This window comes from Perca flavescens, chromosome 19 (genome assembly GCF_004354835.1).
Source record: "Perca flavescens isolate YP-PL-M2 chromosome 19, PFLA_1.0, whole genome shotgun sequence".
NCBI lineage: Eukaryota > Metazoa > Chordata > Actinopteri > Perciformes > Percidae > Perca > Perca flavescens.
The window spans coordinates 30,867,807-30,885,342 of NC_041349.1; the positions used below are offsets into that span (position 1 = coordinate 30,867,807).

A 17,536-nucleotide genomic window follows, 5' to 3' on the forward strand; every position below is an offset into this window, starting at 1 on the left:
AAGAGAAAGGGCGAATAACAGAGGGCTAAGAGGGCAGCCTTGTCTTGATCCTCTTGAGACAGGAAAGGGAGAAGAGCTAGTTTTGCCTGTAAGCACTACAGCTGTTGGATTATTATATAGCACCTTGATCATATTAATGAACTGCAAGCCGACCCCCATGAACTCTAACACAGACCACAGAAATGGCCACTCCAGGCGATCAAAGGCCTTCATTGCATCAAGTGAAAGGACAGCGGCAGGGGAACTTAAGCCTTGAGCACCATCTATAATATGTAATAGTCTTCTGACATTATCTGTAGCAAGTCTAGACTTTATAAACCCTGTCTGGTCACTATGAACCAGTCCTGTCATATGGCCTTGAAGCCGCCGGGCCAGTAATTTCGCATAAATCTTTAAATCTGCATTTAAAAGCGAAAGAGGCCTATAGCTGGAGCACTCAACTGGATCCTTTCCTTTTTTAAGAAGTAGTGAGATTAATGCCGAATTAACATCCCTAGAAAATGATCCCACTCTGATTGAATAAAGGATCATGTCTAATAACAGAGGGACGATGAGGGGCCAAAAGGTGAGGTAAAATTCAGGTGGAATTCCATCCGGCCCTGGTGATCTACCTCCACTAAGTGCGTGTGTAAAGTGGGAAGAAGAGAGAAAGAGGAAGCAGACGTGTTCATTTGTCAGCTTTAAACATATTCTTATCGGAGCTGTCTGCCTCCCTTTCAGTTTAGTTTGTGGTGCATAAAAGGAAAAATTTAAAACAAATCTATTTTAGGAAAAAACTTCACTTTCCCCCATTACTGAGTGTGACCTGTAAACTGATTGTTATTAATAGCTTGTTAGGAAATAGAAAGAGGCTTCCTTCTCTGAGAAACATCCAAGAGGAATCAATAAAGGTTCCCATTAGCGCTTTTTAACGATGCAGAATATGCCCTGGCAGAATAGATAGCGGAGATAGTGAAGGGGAGAATGCGAGACATTTATACGCCAGAAACAGACTTTCAGTTCACGGCTGTAACGTTACCGTTACGCCACCGTTAACAATACCAGCAAACTTTCTGTTGCTGATCTGGCAGAGTCACCGGCGGTTTGGGATCAGATCATGGGAATCAGACCTCCGGTGCTGGGTCTATTCTAATATTAGCTGCTGCTGCAGCTAGCTAGCAGCTAGCCACCAGCCCTGTGACCTCGCGCCCCGCGGTTTGCTTCCCGGGACGACTGACTCGATCTGGTCCGTCTGCAGAGCTGCGTTACCCGCTCTAGCTGAGCTGGGAATCTGCCGCGCTCGTGATTTATTCATATTTTATTTGCAGATAGTGATATGCTATGATGCACTATATGCTTTTAGTCTGAGTCTGTGAGATAACCAAACTTCCTTTAAATATAACGTGCATATAAATAGATGGAATAAATAAAAGTCCCTCGAAATAAATATAAGTAAAACATACATGTATTTAGGCTATTTAACTATTATGACTAATGCCTATGTTCATGTGTATTTCCTCATTTATGTATTTCATGATCTATTTCATAGCCATATGTATATTTATGTAAAGGGGGGCAAAAAGCTACAGATTCCCTCAGCTGCAGCAGGGACATTCTAAAACGCTTAACGTGAAAAAGCTTAACTTTAATGTACCTAAACAATGATCAGTCAGTTATCAGTCAGATAACGTCCATGACTTGGGTTAGATTTTTTGATCACTGTTAGGTACATTAAGCTTTTTCCTTACAATATCCCTTAATGAAGCAGAAACCCTTAATGTCAGCTACGTCCATTGGGTTAGATTTTTGACAGTTTTCAGTGGTTATGAGAGAGAAATTTGGTAATCATTGCTCATTGATCATAGAGCGGGTAACGCCAGCTCTGCAAAGTCAGTCCCGGGAAGCGAACCGCGAGGACCGAGGTTACAGGGCTGGTGGCTACCTGCTAGCTAGCTGCAGCAGCAGCTAATATTAGAATATTAGACCCAGCACCGGAGGTCTGATCCCCATGATCTGATCCCGAACCCCCGGTGACTCTCTGCCAGATCAGCAAGTTTAACGGCAGCAACAGAAAGTTTGCTGGTATTGTTAACGGTGGCGTAACGGTAACGTTACAGCCGTGAACTGAAAGTCTGTTTCCTCAGCTGGTTCGATTGGGGCGAAGTTGTCTGCGGCGGGAAGAGACAGAGAGTCAGGGGGAGGCAGGGAGAGAGGGTAATAAATACATGTGACATTATGAAATAAAATTCCCCCCAAGCATTATCAAGGGTACAGGTTTCCAAAGTAATTTTAGCCTGGGCTGAAAGCAACACTGTTAGGCTAGGCTGGCGCTGTTGCCTTGGAAATGACAACATCCGGTCTCTGAATATGAAAAAACAAGACTTTTTTCGTTTCTGTTTTCGAGTGATTTTATTTTTGTTATATAAAATAGAAATTGAAAATCAAAGCATATTTAAACTTTCTCCTATCTTATTTCGACCATGAAAAAGAAAAAACGCCTTGTATTTCAATTTCAAATGTATTTTAAAACAAAAATCAAATAACCATTTGTTTTTTGTTTTTTAATACCTGTTTATGAAATGAAAATCGAATGAACGAAAAAGTACACGGACCCATCGGCCAGATGTATTTCGTACAGGTTTACCAAGAGCAACACACCAACAGGTCAGCAACCCCCCACTCACACAAACCAGACACATTCAATATCCAAATCAAATCCGTCCATGGCCCCTTTCTTCATTTTCTATTTTTGACTTGGTCATAGAAAATTGATTTTGAAATTGAAATTTGGGTTGGATTCATAAGCAAATAATGACATAATACATCATATTTTCATCTTCTGATTTTGGATTCTTAATTAAATGTAAAAAGAAGGAATGATAACCAAATCCCTCCAGTCTCCTACCTGATTTATGTTTTGTATCTTCTCACCCTTTTCACCACTCCATAGTTTGCAGGTCAGTGTGTCATATGTTAAAGAATCCAATCACCTGTGTTGCTGCTCTATATTGTGATCAGGCCTTCCCATGGCCCTGAAAGAGAGTGCGTTGTGCCTGTCTGTCCTGTGCAGAGCGCAGCAGCCAGTGTCCCACAGTAAAGCCTCCTGCTGTCATTTCTAAAGCCCTGTTGGCTCAACACTGTTCATGCATTGTCCTCTCTCCTATTGCTAATGCAGAGGTAGCAGTACAGGCCGGCCCATATTGTTTTGCTGTAAGGTACATACAGTACGCTGTAGAAACCACTGGAACACATGCTGTACAAAGTTTATCTGAGGTTTAACTGACCTGTCTTTAAATTAGAGAAGAGGCCAGCTACTTCATAATGATAGTATGATAGTGATGACTGAGTTATTATTAGTTTCAGTAACAAAGTAAACTTCTAGCAGCCACATCCTTATCAAACTCCTACAGACTATCACTGACATACCAGCAGTGACATGCGGCTACATTTCCCATTGTATTCAATGGGACACATAGCTAGCTTGCTGCTCCTCCTAACAAGACCCCTCAGTTCATAAAAATACCTTAAATTCAAATCGGACACAACGGTTAGCTTTGTAAGACCTTGGGGTAGCTCTGATATAAGTGCCGTGACGAAATTCAAACTGTAAATATATTATAGTTATGCCGAAAGTGTATTCAAACTGCAATCGTTTCCCATTGTATTGAATGGGACATATAGGTAGCTAGCTGCTCGTCCTAAAAAGACTCCTTGCATTCATAAAAATGACTTAAAATCAAATCGGACACAACGGTTAGCTTTATAAGACATTGGGGTAGATGTTATATAAGTGGCGTGACGAAATTCAAACTGTAAATATACTATAGTTATGCCGAAAGTGTAGCTAGCTAGCTGCAATCGTTTCCCATTGTATTGAATGGGACATATAGCTAGCTAGCTGCTCGTCCTAACAAGACGCCTGCCGTTCATAAAAATGCCTTAAAATCGAATCGGACACAGCGGTTAGCTTTATAAGAAATTGGGGTAGATGTTATATAAGTGGCGTGGCAAAATTCAAACCATAAATATATTATAGTTGTGCCGGCAGCCGGCCGCGGAGACCCGGTAGTGCAGTATCCACAAAGGGTGACTTTGCCCTGGGTATGGAGCCCAGCAGGCTGCCGCTCTCTCGTCAGGCTGTGTGGAGCTCCTAAAGTCCGACACGTCTTAACAAATTTGCAATTGGCCATCAATTTTCGTAAAACGGCCCATATTTGAGCTTTATATTGTTGATTTCTCGCATAAAAAAGTCTCCGAAGTGAATTTGGTAATGAAACGTTGCAGTGTCTGGAATATGAGATTCTGTCGCGTCTCTAATGTGTGTGTATTGGGGATTCGCTCAACCAATCAGCGCGCAGCTCATCTAAATATTCATGAGCATACCATATTTGGAAGAAAAGCTCTTGTTACAAATAGGGCCAAAACACAGGACAGGGATGCGTAAGGGCCAATAAAATATCAACCAGAAGGTTTTCAGCCCAACCAATGTTACATACCTCATTAGGAGACCATAAGGAACAGTGTGAAATACCCTATATAATCATTCTATCACCACTTTAAAGATTTTGAGTTGCATTTTACAAGGTGTTTATGGAACAAGTATCACTCAGTACAAGCGCAAATAGCACTGCTGGATTTAATCTTCATGGTAACGTGGATGATATGGAGTGAAAAAATATGTGTGAGGCATCAATACTTGAACATATTACAAGTAATCATTATTCCCACGTTTACTTTCTGCAGTCTGACTTCAGTTCACCACCTCACCATCTGCATTGCCAATTCCCATTGTCTCCAAAATGTACGTATGCATAGGTCCGAGTTTGCGTGGAGAACCGCGCTTTCTCCCGTTAGTTTGTGTTTTATAAATCATAACCTTTGCGTGGGAATTGGCGTACACACATTTTCAGCCCCGTTTTGTGCGTATGCCACGTTTATAAATGAGACCCCTGAACAGGAAGAATTTACAATATAAAACACACAACAAAACAAACATTTAAATCCTCACAATGGAGATGCTGGACACAGGAATTGTTGGCAGTTTGTCCTGATTAATTACTTCAAATGACTTGTTGATTATCAAAGTAGTTGTAAATGCAGTAAGCCTGAGAGCACATGGGTGACCAGTACACATTCTTCTAACAGTGTCAAGGTGTTCCACTGGCCCAGTCAGTGCTTCACCCAAAGAATCATCTTTACATGGTTTATGAGTAAGAAAATACATTCAACATGTTTGTTCGGGCCTCAAGAATACACACAATGCTATCAAAATGCCACTCTAACCCACCTAAAACAGGTTAGTCAGTATGACATTACTAGATCGGAAATGATTAGTCAATTGTTTAATTGTCAGTTACCACAAAATGTAAGCAAAATGCCCTTCTTTGGTTCCAGCTGCTTATTGGTAATATTAGCCTCCTGTGATAGTAAACAGAATTCCTCTGGCTGTAGGACTGTTGGTTGGACCAAACAAGCAAACTGAACTTGTGATGATGGCCATCTTTCACGGTTTCTTTGAACTTTTTTGACTATTTTCTGACATTTTATAGACCAAACAATTATTTGCGAAGTTAAGAAAACATCAGCACATGAATCCATATGAAAATAATTTGTAGTAATTTGTAGTTGCAGCTGTAGCTGACATTAAAATGTGTCCCGTATCCCCCCAAAAAATAATCTTTAAACATTACTGCTCATACATCCCCACGTTTTGGCACAGGCACCATAACTATTCTTTCTTTATATACCAAACTTTGAGAAGTATATTTTTGAATTAACTCTAACTGCTCATAAAACAATACCATACACAGTCATTCATATATATATATATATATATATATATTTATTTATTTATTTATTTATTTATTTATATATATATATATATATATATATATATATATATATATATATATATATATATATATATATATATATGACTGTGTATTGTATGTATGGTTTATCTGTAGTTTATTGTTGTTTACGGTTTGTTTATTTTTTTGTAAAAATATTTAGCTAAAAGTTTATTGTTATTCTTATACTATATTTTTTCTATACTGTGTTTTTTTTATACCTCTTTATTTAAAGAGTGTTTTGTAAGCTGCTAAAATCTGCTGCTGGAAATCGAATTTCCTTGCGGGAGTCATCCCAAAAGGATCAATAAAGAGAAGTCTAATTCTTAAGTGTTGAATGTTGTCTAAAGACAATTTTGTCCTAAATAAACTGGTTAAGTTTTCAGAACTAATTGTGTTTTCTAAATTGGCTAAATGTGATTTGAATTTAAATTTGGAACTATCTGATTAAGAAGTAAACCACATACAATCTGACTTTAGATACAGTATATTGAGTGCCAACTTCCAATACTAGTTTTTGATACTCAGCTGCAGACATATTTCAGTCAGTACCAGAAACAATGAAGGGATTTCTATAGCCAGCCCTATTGAGAAGCTGTATGAAATCTTCCCTTCTGAAGCTGAGCTGCTTTGGGCTGTGCTGTGCAGGCCTGAGGCGGCTGGTGGTCAGCACCTGTATGCAGGCCTAATCACACAACCTGAGAGGGGACAGCTCAGCAACCTGCCAATTCCTGAGTGGGGGGGGCTATACTGATGGCTTGTAAATAATTTAATGCAAAATGATGTCATGCCCTCAGGCTCATAATTTGATAACCCATGACAGGGATCAGCTGTGAAAGGGTCGCTCAGTGAATACCTGTAAGTAGTGCTTCTCCAGCCTATAAAGCAACAGGTGGCTGCATCACTTCCACACATTGATATGTGATAGTCTTGAGTTCAATAGAAGGCTAGCCTTGGGATTCTAACACTGGCTACTGTTATTACGCTTTGTTAACTTCTTCTCATGGAGTTTCCTTCTGCTCTTAGGCATGACCAGCAGATATGACGGAGAGTTTGAAGATAGGATTTGATTTCCCCAGCCCTGTCATACAAGCCCAGGTAAGCTACTGGTTCCTTGTCAGACTTATGTCTGTGGTCCACATCAAGTTCCTTCCTCATTCTGTGGCTGGAGTTCATAATTACCATGGGATGTAACCTACAGGTCTGTTTAACAAAGTAACATTAATGACAAAGTAACCCCTATTTTCCACCAGGCGTTCCGGGTGCTGCGCGGTCTCAGAAGCGTGCGTGGCGTGTCCGTTTTTATTTTGGCTCCCATGTTAACAGGTTAGAGCTTGCACACTGCCTGCGTGACACGCACGTCTCAGGTGCAGCTCAAGCCGCGCCGAAAACGCATGCATGCTAGAAATAGCTAAAGATACACGGCAGGTCTATTTTCACGCGAGCCGCAGGCCATTCAGACAGCCAGACAGGAAGTGAAACAGTGAGAGCATCTAGTCAGTATACCAAAACACCCCCTCCCCAATGTCGTCCTCTACATCACCACGGACGACGAGAGATTCATCTTGGAGGTGGAAAAACATAACCGACATCACAGATCCTTTTTATAAAGACAACACCAGTAAAGAGAAGCATGAAGTTTAATTACAGGAGTGATTGAAGTGGAAGGTAGATACTAGCTAATAAACACCTGATTGTTCTGTAAAGTACTTGTAGAGTCAATATAATCTGTGAGTCGAGCAGCAAGACGCTACGCTTCTGAGATGCTCCCAGTGCGATAGGGAGCGTGGCGGAGGACGGAACGGAACGCAGCACAGACGAGCCCAGTGGAGAATCTGGGTTATACTTTAGAGCCAGTACAACACATTGTTGAAATTGTTGAATTCATTAAATCAAAAGAAAACGTATCTTAACCAAGGTTTTTCCTGCATAGAGGAATTTTTCAACTGTGTTTAAGAGCAATTTACCAAACAACGGTTGAACAAGCAGAACATAAACTTGAATAAGGGCGCTGATCTCAGTTTTACCTCCAGAGTCAGGCTGTACCGGACTCTCCCAGTGATTTTATCGGTGGTATTTCAATATAAATAATATTTTTTTTTAACCAGTTTTGTTTATTGGTGTTTAATTTACTCAAGCATAATAGACATTTTTTTTTTATCAAAATGTCAGGAATAATAGGCAAATGCATATAGATTTCTGTCAAATAAGGTAACCCAGACTCATTGCCTTTACTGTACGTGGACTGATCATGCTTACTGTTGTGCGGTTAGGGATGTAGTGGAGGCTAAACGCATGTAAATGCCATTTACGCACCTCCCAAAATTCGGAAATAGCATTTATCCACCTCTAAATAGCGTTTATCCACCTCTAAATTGAGTTTATCCAACTCTAAATTGCCTATAGTTCCTAAGCCATTTTAAATTAAGCTTAAATATTATTATTATTATGTCGTTTTAGTTTCATATTGTTCATTATTAGTTTCATAGGTTGTTAAACCTAAGACGAAGTCTTTCATATTGTGCTGCGTTACTGTCTGTGTTGTCCAATCTCTTGCGGTGTTTGGTGATTTAAGCCTCCAACGTCGACTTCCAGGCAGCTATGCCTGGAAGTCACAAGGATTAGGCAATGTTAGGTGCCTTGAAGTCATGAAGTCAATGGTCGCAGCACTGCCTTCAAGTCAACGTTGGGGGCTTATACCACCATCGAGCATCTCCAGCGTATGCAGCAGGAAGCAGCAGACTGCATCCAGATTCGTCAGTCACTAGCTTAGTCTATGGTCACTAGCCCAAACTAGCCTACATGTCTCATGTAATGATGAATGAATTGTAAATATGGATATCTGGCAATTGTTTAAGCACCGTCAAGACAGCAGCCCTCCTGATGCAAACGGCCTCGGCTACAAGCCCAAAGTGGGTGAGCTCGGAAAACAGTACTAAACTTCATGTTTTTGAGGTACATTTGGTTCACGTAGATTCATGCCACTGACTCATCAAGTCACCTCTACCTTTTCCCATTAGCCCATGTTACAAGTAACAGGTTTTGCAAAAGCGTCTGTTAATGTCGGCAGCCATTACGCTTGTGGAAAGTACTGTGCAACTTAAATTGTCTTTCTTCTGTTAATTACAGAAACTGAGTTATATTTAAATTAAAATTTGTGGCACCAGATTCATCCTTCTGTCGTCAATCTGCACTTGCTACATTAGCAATTGTTAAAAACTGTAATCAACAACTATTTTGATAATCAATTAGTCTGTTTGAGTCATTTTTAAGACTAAAGTAAAAAATTCTCTGATGTCAGCTTGTTAAATGTGAATATGTTCTAGTGTCTTCTCTCTGTGACTGAATATCTTTGAGTTGTGGACAAAACGAGACATTTTAGGGACGTCATCCTGGACTTTTGGGAAACACTGATCCATATTTTCCACATTTTTCTGACATATAGACCAAACAACTAATCGATTAATTGAGAAAATAACAGATTTATCAACTATGAAAATAATCCCAAATCCCTAAACCCATAATCATTACGTATTATGCATTGGAAGCCCTGGATACTGTATGAGCCTCCCTATATATTTCTCTTAAATATGTTTGTTCTCTCTGTTTTGTCATTTAGTAAACTTTATAGATTTCAACCATATTATTCCTTCTTGAGTCTCTTTAACAAGAACTTAGATTAATGTATGAATTGAATAGTGATTGTGTGACCTATGAGGGAACAACCAGTGATACCCTTGGTAGTACCGTCAAATGATAGCCTCTAGCGATGTCATCAGGATACACATACACATACACCGGTAGGCAGTGGCTCACCTTACCGGGTGACCACGTCGTGGTCCACCTGATCACAGAAGTTATAGTTTACCCACCTCTTTTTTTACCACTACACCTCTGGTTGTCACCCCCCTAAAGGCCAATTCTGATTAACCATGTCATGTGATGTGCTACTTCAGTTACTGGGGCCACTACAGAAAGATGCAGATAAACTTTTAGTATCCAATAATTCACATTACAGACACCTCCGCTGACTATCCCTGCTACAATTGTGGCCACATTCAGCACATTGAACATACCCAGTCCAGCCATATACTAGGTTCCCACCTAGTCTTGTTCAACTTTGGACAGAGCCTGGCTATCTGTTTCACCTGGAAGCATCCAGTCTTTATGCTACAACACACACATACAATATTGATATCAATTATCTCATCTCACTCTCAGAAAAGAAAGCAAATTAATGTATTTCCCATACTATCACTGTGATGACAACCAACTCATAGGTGTAACTGTAGTGTTCTTATCACTTGATGTTTCCACCAAAATATCTTTTTGTGTCAAATGTCCCTGTGATTTGAAGTTCACTGCATTGCAAAGTGGTGGTTAGTAGAGATTCAAAGTGACATAAAACATATTAATTGGATCTTCCTATCCAATGTCAGGAGAAGTAGCTCTCTGGCATTTATGTATTGAAGATTTAACTCCCTGAGCGTCCCACTACCAAACTACCAAAGACATTCAGACCAATGAAGAAGCCAAAGGCAGGTTTGTCATTAGCCAGTGAGTGAGCTAGGATAGCACTTTTGACCAACAGAAGGTGAGTATTTGATACTAAAAAGACAGATATTAAGAAAACCAATAGAAACCAGAAGAAAAGCTCACTAGAAACAGTACCTTCAGTCAAAAATGTACAACAAGGCCTGCTTTTTGATTTCCAGACGGTGAGACATCTTGTTGCTGCTGTGCTAAAGGAGAAAGGGCCAAATGGGCAAATCACCCAGTCCACCACCCAGGTGAGCTTTGGTGGCCTAAAGGCCCCATTAAATGGCTTCTTTACTGCTAAGTGGGAAATATTTCCAGTTTTAACATGTTTTTTGGGCGTGACCTTACACACTAAGGGTTCAATTGAAAGTGTAAAGCAGATAGATGTCAGTCATTGAAAAAAAAGGTGACTATTTGATTGAAGTGTCAAAAATGTTTGATTGTTTAATTGGTTTGAGTTTATACCTACTACTGTAGCATTTCCACAAACTTCTTAATATATTTTTTTTAAGATTTCAAAGTTCCTATGTCATTTTGCCTTTGACAAGAGAATGTTTCATAGCACTAAGTTGTTTAAAATGCAATGTTTCCTAATGTGAATATGGACTGAAAGTATGACGGACAGGGAATTCTGTACCTTCTTTATCGACAACTGAATAATTTGACACAGGTTAGGGCCATGTTCTATGTAATGGTATCTTTAAGCTAAATGTGATCCAAAGCAGAGTTGTGTGTGTTGTTGCTGTGTGTTAGGGTCTAGCGTTGGAGGCTCTGTGGCAGCAGTGCTGCAGTGACTGCATGCTGGTGCGTTCAGCCGTCTGCGATGCCATTGTGCTGCTGGTGGAGCAGGGCCACGCAGACCTGCACTACGTCCTCAACAGTGTCCTCAACCTCCTGCCCTCTGCTAGGTACGCTAAACACACTCACACCTACCAAGCAAGGTCCACATACCTAGCATCACTCTTCAGGGGCTCGAAAGTGTTTGTATCTACAAAAAGGGGCTCTGCAGAATAAGTTTGAGAACCACTTTCTTAGTCGATAGGCGACGACTATTTGCTTGATCAATCGTTTGGTCTAAAAATGTCAGAAAATACTAAATAATGTCCATCCTAGTTCCTCAGTCCAACGGCTATGCAAAATGACTGTGATCGACAATTATGTTGTAACAGCCACGGCCTATTGAACACACAAATCTATCAATATTGATTGTCTTTCATTGTGTTTTGAGTCTGTCTTGATATTCTCTGTCATCTGTTTTTGACTTGAACTGTGAACAGAAATGTCCAGGGGCTGATCAAGGTGATTGGACGGCTGCTCCAGATGCAGGCAGACCAAAGGGACAGAGAAACAGCATTCACCTGTCCGTACTCCATCAGGTCAGTCTTCACTCCTCAACGCCTGGCCCTGCTGGCACAAACACCCCACTTAACCCCAGTTAAGATGCTCAACGGTGGAGGTTTCCATGACTGCTGTGGTGATCATGGGATGTGTACGATTCCGATGCCGAACCGGTACTTTAAAAACGATTCAGATTCTTGAAAAACTGAAAAATGATATCAAAGAAAGGCTATTTTATGGAGGGTTTTTTTAAATAGAAAATTTCAATTTAACAATATATTAATGTTTTAAAGTACTTCAATATATAATAAGTAAACCTAAGTCACCTAACACATAACTACAATAGTTTAACAAATAACAGTTCCACTATTAACAAGTAACAACAAAATAAATGTTGAGTTGGTATGCCAACAAGCTTCAAACTTTGGCAGTTCTTTTGCAGAAAAATGACCATATTTGCCTTCTCTGGCAATATACTACACCTCTCCTGACTTATGTTGGAGAGGGAAAATATTTTGATATATATATATATATATATAGTATATTTCCATAGTGTAACCGGGTTTCGGTATCAGTGTTATAAAGATGCCGACGCGTTCAGCTAAAGCTTTGTCAAACTGGTCAGCCGTGGTTGCTTTGAGTGGAAGTGAACACACTGAAGGGGTCAGTTTCTCTTGTTGTTTCATGTCGTAGCAGCCACAGCTCTCGCTTGTGTTGCGTTACGATTTTCAGGGGAAACACTCCAGAACACTACGCGTGACATTGATCTTGCGTACCTTGAAGTGTCTGCATTCGTGTACTCCCTTGAACCATGTTTCTGCCCTAAGGCTGCGTTCACATACACTCAGACAGTTCTCAGGAGGTCCAGCAAAAATTTGTCTTCCAATTAATTTTGAATGGGGGGTTGTGCGTTTAGGAAACCTAACAACCACGTTTCTGGGGGCTGCAGAGAGGGAGCCAAAAAAAAAACCTGCAGCAAAAGTTGAGACAGACTCAACTTTTGGAGAAACTCCCCCTCGTGTCCCGCTGCGGTGGCCAGTCATGTAAGCGTGGATCAGACTTGTTGGAGTGTTTTGAGGCGGTGTGAGAGTCCCTTACAGGAAACATCACTGCCTCTATCGCTGACACAAGAAAGTTTTAAAACACCAAACACAAGCTCTGAACTGCCTGGGAGTTTGTGGAACAGCTGACTGTTTCCTCAGTCCCTCCGGCTCTTTTCTTTCTCTCTTTCCCCTGGAAAATCAAGCTGCCTTCAAGTGTGATCGGAAACATCCAGATCTATAAACCATCTGACAGAAAACAATAACTGTGAAATATAAAGTCTCCTTGTGCTACATTGGGGGTTAAAGAACACAACAGGACGTCACACAAATTGGCCAGTTCAGTGACACTCCCCCAACCGCACAACCCTGCAGCGAGGGTGCTTTCATGTCTGTAGTTTTGAGAGTGAAATTAAATTCCAGAGACTGACAGCAAATCATGCAGCACATTACTGCTTCTTATGTTCATATTTAATTTATGTCCTCTGGTCACACCAAGAAATGACTGATTATGAGTGTAATTAGTCGAGACTGCAACTGGACTTTATATATCATAAATAGTGACAGGCAGGCAGAAATGTGTGGTTAAGTTTCCCTTGTTTCACTCTCTTTTTACTGGGGCACTATTTAAAGGTCCAGTGTGTAACGTGTTTACTTGTTCATTATCAAAATCTGTGTTGCCCGGTAACAAACTTGTCCTTTTTCATGAATATTTACCACCACCATCCATTCCAAGTATTCCTATTGGTTTGAAATTTTACATTTTCATTTGCATGAACTGGGGTGGACGCTCCATATTCATGCCCCATCTTGAAATACGTTAGCCGGTAAGGGACATACAGGACATACTGCTCCACCTTTCGCATTTCCGCTGTCACATGATAAACTCACAGGTGCTGCTAATGGGTATCGTAGCTTCCCGGCCCCAGCAAGTTTGAAGAAGGAAACCTGGAGGACCACACGTATTCCAAATCCAAATTTCAGGAACAGGAGTTTTCTTCTTTGCCCAGAAAAAGAAAAAGGATATTGAAAAGAGCAAGATACCGGCTTTTTGAAGCGTGAAGGCTACCGTAGCTGTAATACGTACTTTGAACTGCGTGGCGCAAGATAGTTGATTGTGATATATGATCTCAACGCTAGATGGGAGAAATTCCCACACATTGGACCTTTAAATACACAGAATAGGATATTTTCAATTTTTGATGTATCGGGGAAGATTCTGCACTTGCATACATATCACCATGGTTACCAAATTATCTTGTATATACAGTATATAGGCTCTACTTTGCACATACACAAATATATACGGGAAATCGCTTCCTTGACAGTTGACAATCAGAGATGACTTGAGTAGTTTTTGAATTGATGCTAAAATCACATATTTACTGTATTTCACAGTAGAAAGGAGCCGCACCACAATTTGCTCTACTCAGGCCGGTTGTTAAGTTTGCACCAGAGTTCCATAGCGTAGCTATTTCACCATTGTAAGAAGTCTCAGCAGTACCAATATTGGAACAAGTGGAAATGAAGCTGGTTACTGCTTCTGTTAGGAAAACATATTTGATCATGGGACGATCCAGTTACTATTCACAGTCATTACAGTACAGCTCAGTTTCCCCTAGGCTAATCTAGTGTAGCGCTGTGCTGGAGGCTGGATAGAGCCCCCCCCTCCTCCAGTCCCACAGATTTGCACCTCTGCCAGGATCCCGCGGCCTCACTCCTTAATCAGTTACAGCGGGTGATAAAAACACTGTTCTTGCTTGTCTTTTTTTCTTTTCCTTCATGTTTCCCTTCCTCCCTCCTGCTCTCCATGTTTCTCTCTCTTCCTCTACACCGCCTCCTCTTTTGTACTCGCTCTCTGTTAACCTCTCTTTCCCCACATATTCTCCCTTCTTTCTCTCTCTCCTACAGTCTTCTGCTCCTTCCCATTGTCCTTTTCTTTCTGGTCCTGTCTTCATCGCTGTCTCTGCTGTCTGCGTCTGTCTGGCAGCCTGAACCTCCCTGGTGGGAAGATGAATGTGTTGGGGGCAGCAGGGTGGCGCCGTTGGCCTGGCAGTCTGGCCCTCCATTGGTTGTTGGGCCTGGCACTGCTGGGTAACTGTAAATGTTGCAGGATTAATGGAGGATGCACACTGGTGCCCATTGTTGAGCGTCTGCTCGCCACTGCCCCGTGCAATCTGCCACTGAGCCTTTGAGCCACTTCAGCCCCCAGCAGGATCAGGGAAGGTTCAGGGCTCTGTCCGCCACGCCACCTCCTTTCTCATGTGCTGTTAGTCTGGCTGCAGTCATGGGCTCTGTCCTGGCTGTCCCCTGCAGGCTTTCCCACATACTCAATGGAACCGGCCTGCCTGCTCAGGTACAGAGAAATAGTCCTCAGCACATTTAGAACATGACCCAATAGTAGCTCCCCTACCCCAACAGACAGGGAAAAGGTCATGAACACAAACACCAGAGAATCCTAGGTCATCTCAATATTTCATAGTTTAAATAGTTCATAGTTTCTGACTTAGTTCCTGTATTTAGTTGCCGTCCCCACTTAGTTTCCTGGGATACTGGTGGTAAGAATCATAGGTTCAGCTGAGTTACAGCTGTCATTTAATGACTGGCTATCATTTGAGATGTTTCAGTACTAGTGCCCATATGATACCTGTGTTTTGGTATTGATACCAAATTTATACTACATGAAATATCAGCATGGTATTCCTTAGGAAAACTGATATGTAGTTAGTTGTTCTGCTTATTATTTACATGCAATACAAGGCTAATCTTTCCAGTAGTCTTTGCTTGTTTTGCTGGATACCCAACTGTTGAGTATGTGGTTATATTTATGATTTGTCAGGAAGTTGTCATATATTATCTCTTAACAATAGCTTAAACGTACAATATGTAATTTTCTGCCACTAGGGGTCTCTCAATCAAAACCATGGATGTAAACATGGAAGGGGTTTGGTGTAGGTCAGGGGGGGGCATTTGCGGATGTCCCGATGGCCGCTGTTGCGACTCGATTTCGGACAAATGCTGGTTTAGGTTATATGACACCATTGACTGATGGTAACCAAATGACAGATTTTTCTGGGATAATGTAAGTACACAACTAAAAATGTATATATAATATAGGTATAGTTGTTTTTAGACATTTTTCTTTTTTTTAAGATAGATTTTTGGGCATTTTAGGCTTTTAATTGACAGGACAGCTGAAGACATGAAAGGAGAGAGAGGTGGAATGACATGCAGCACGGTGTCTTTCCAGCAAGGTGGAAGGTCTGCTGCCTGAGATTTGTGACGGGTAATGATTTAGTGACGTCTACCTGCTGTGGAGCTTTCAGATAGTAAATCATGTCTGTGTCCCAAACCCAGACCCCTCTGAGCTGGGTGTAACCTGCAGACATCCCCAGAAAGCTGAGCATTACAGCAGACAGATCTTACCTCGCCATCTGTCTGCCAGCACTGTGATTCAGCGGTGAACTTGGATTTGAACTAAAAGAAAGAGGCGCTCTGCCTTGACATCCTGCCCTGCCTTTGTCTGGCAGCTGAATATAGGGGGCGGTGTGAGAGGCTGATGGATGGGAGCTGTATTGAAGCTGAGGGTTTGGAGACAGCACAGGGAACCTGAGGAGGGGGTCAGAGATGGTCAGATTACACTAGAGTGGGAAGAAGAGGGGAACTGAGCCGCTGAGTAGTCCAAGTCTGGGACACACTGCAGGTTGTCACATGCACAGAGATGCTCAGTCATTGGACTTCCTTCCTACACTCAGATATGTGATTGATGGAAGGAATTGGTTAAGTGGACCTGATGGTGGTCCTGATGTGGTCCCTACACACACACACACACATACACACACACACACACACACACAGACCAACCTTGTTGTGTTAACCTCTGGCCTGTCAGTGGGCTGGAAGCTTAACAACACACAGACACTTCAGCTTGGAGCTGACTCCAGTGTTTTGTCTGGACTTAATGGGTTTGCAAATTCAAGAGTAATGGAGACTGTCTTTTGTTTACACTCACAGGACAATGTTGGTATCTAGAACCTCTGGGTTTAAATATGGAATCAGATCAGTCTCAATATTAATTAATGCACACAGAAAGATTCACAAATGCTAATAGACATTCAGTTATGTCCAGGATCCAACAGGGGATCAGCTTATTCTGCTGTACCACTGGTGGCATACAATCAGCCACTCTTTCACTCTTTCAAATGTTTGGCCATACTAACAGTGTTGATCAATTGCCTATTTAGATCAAGATTGAAATACAGTATATCTATACAGAGATTCATGGTCTCCAGGCATTGAATCCTAATGACTTTGGTCAGAGCCGTAGCAAAGGCAAATGTTTACCACCTCCACACCGGCCGGCAGGATGCCCAACAGAGAAGTCCCAGTCGGTGTTCCATTCCTCCACGCTCGCCTTGGTGCCCTCTCTCTATCTCTCCAGAGATGGAGAGATGGACGCACAGATGGTCTTGCTTGTCCACGTAATCGGGTCGTAGCTGATAGCCATCTTCACCTTTTGCTCTGTTTACTCTGATGTCTACATTTAAAAAGATGTAGCGGCCAGGCCAGCAGAGTCAGCAGGAGACTGCTGAGTTGGTTTCCTGATCCTGGTCAGCGACTCATAGTCATGAGACGGCTGCAGAGATGGTCTTGCTAGCTTGTGTCTTTTTGTGGGATTTTGTCTCTTTTTTAGTCTCTTTGTAGTCACGTTGCGTTTATTTTCGGCAGTTTTGCATTATTATTCCCATATCTGTGTCTAAAAGGTTGAAAAAGCTAGAGCAGATAATAAAC

The 17,536-nt window shown here is 41.5% G+C and overlaps 1 protein-coding gene across 1 annotated transcript in view; it reads left to right on the plus strand.

The window, feature by feature from the left end:
* The window catches only part of focad (focadhesin), a 66,754-nt gene that overhangs the window by 3,339 nt on the left and 45,879 nt on the right, over positions 1-17,536 (plus strand). The window contains exons 2-5 of the mRNA XM_028563762.1: positions 6,855-6,926; positions 10,544-10,618; positions 11,121-11,275; positions 11,645-11,743. Coding sequence (XP_028419563.1) covers positions 6,870-6,926; positions 10,544-10,618; positions 11,121-11,275; positions 11,645-11,743 — 386 coding nt within the window. The 5' untranslated portion in view covers positions 6,855-6,869. The remainder of the gene's footprint in view (positions 1-6,854; positions 6,927-10,543; positions 10,619-11,120; positions 11,276-11,644; positions 11,744-17,536) is intronic.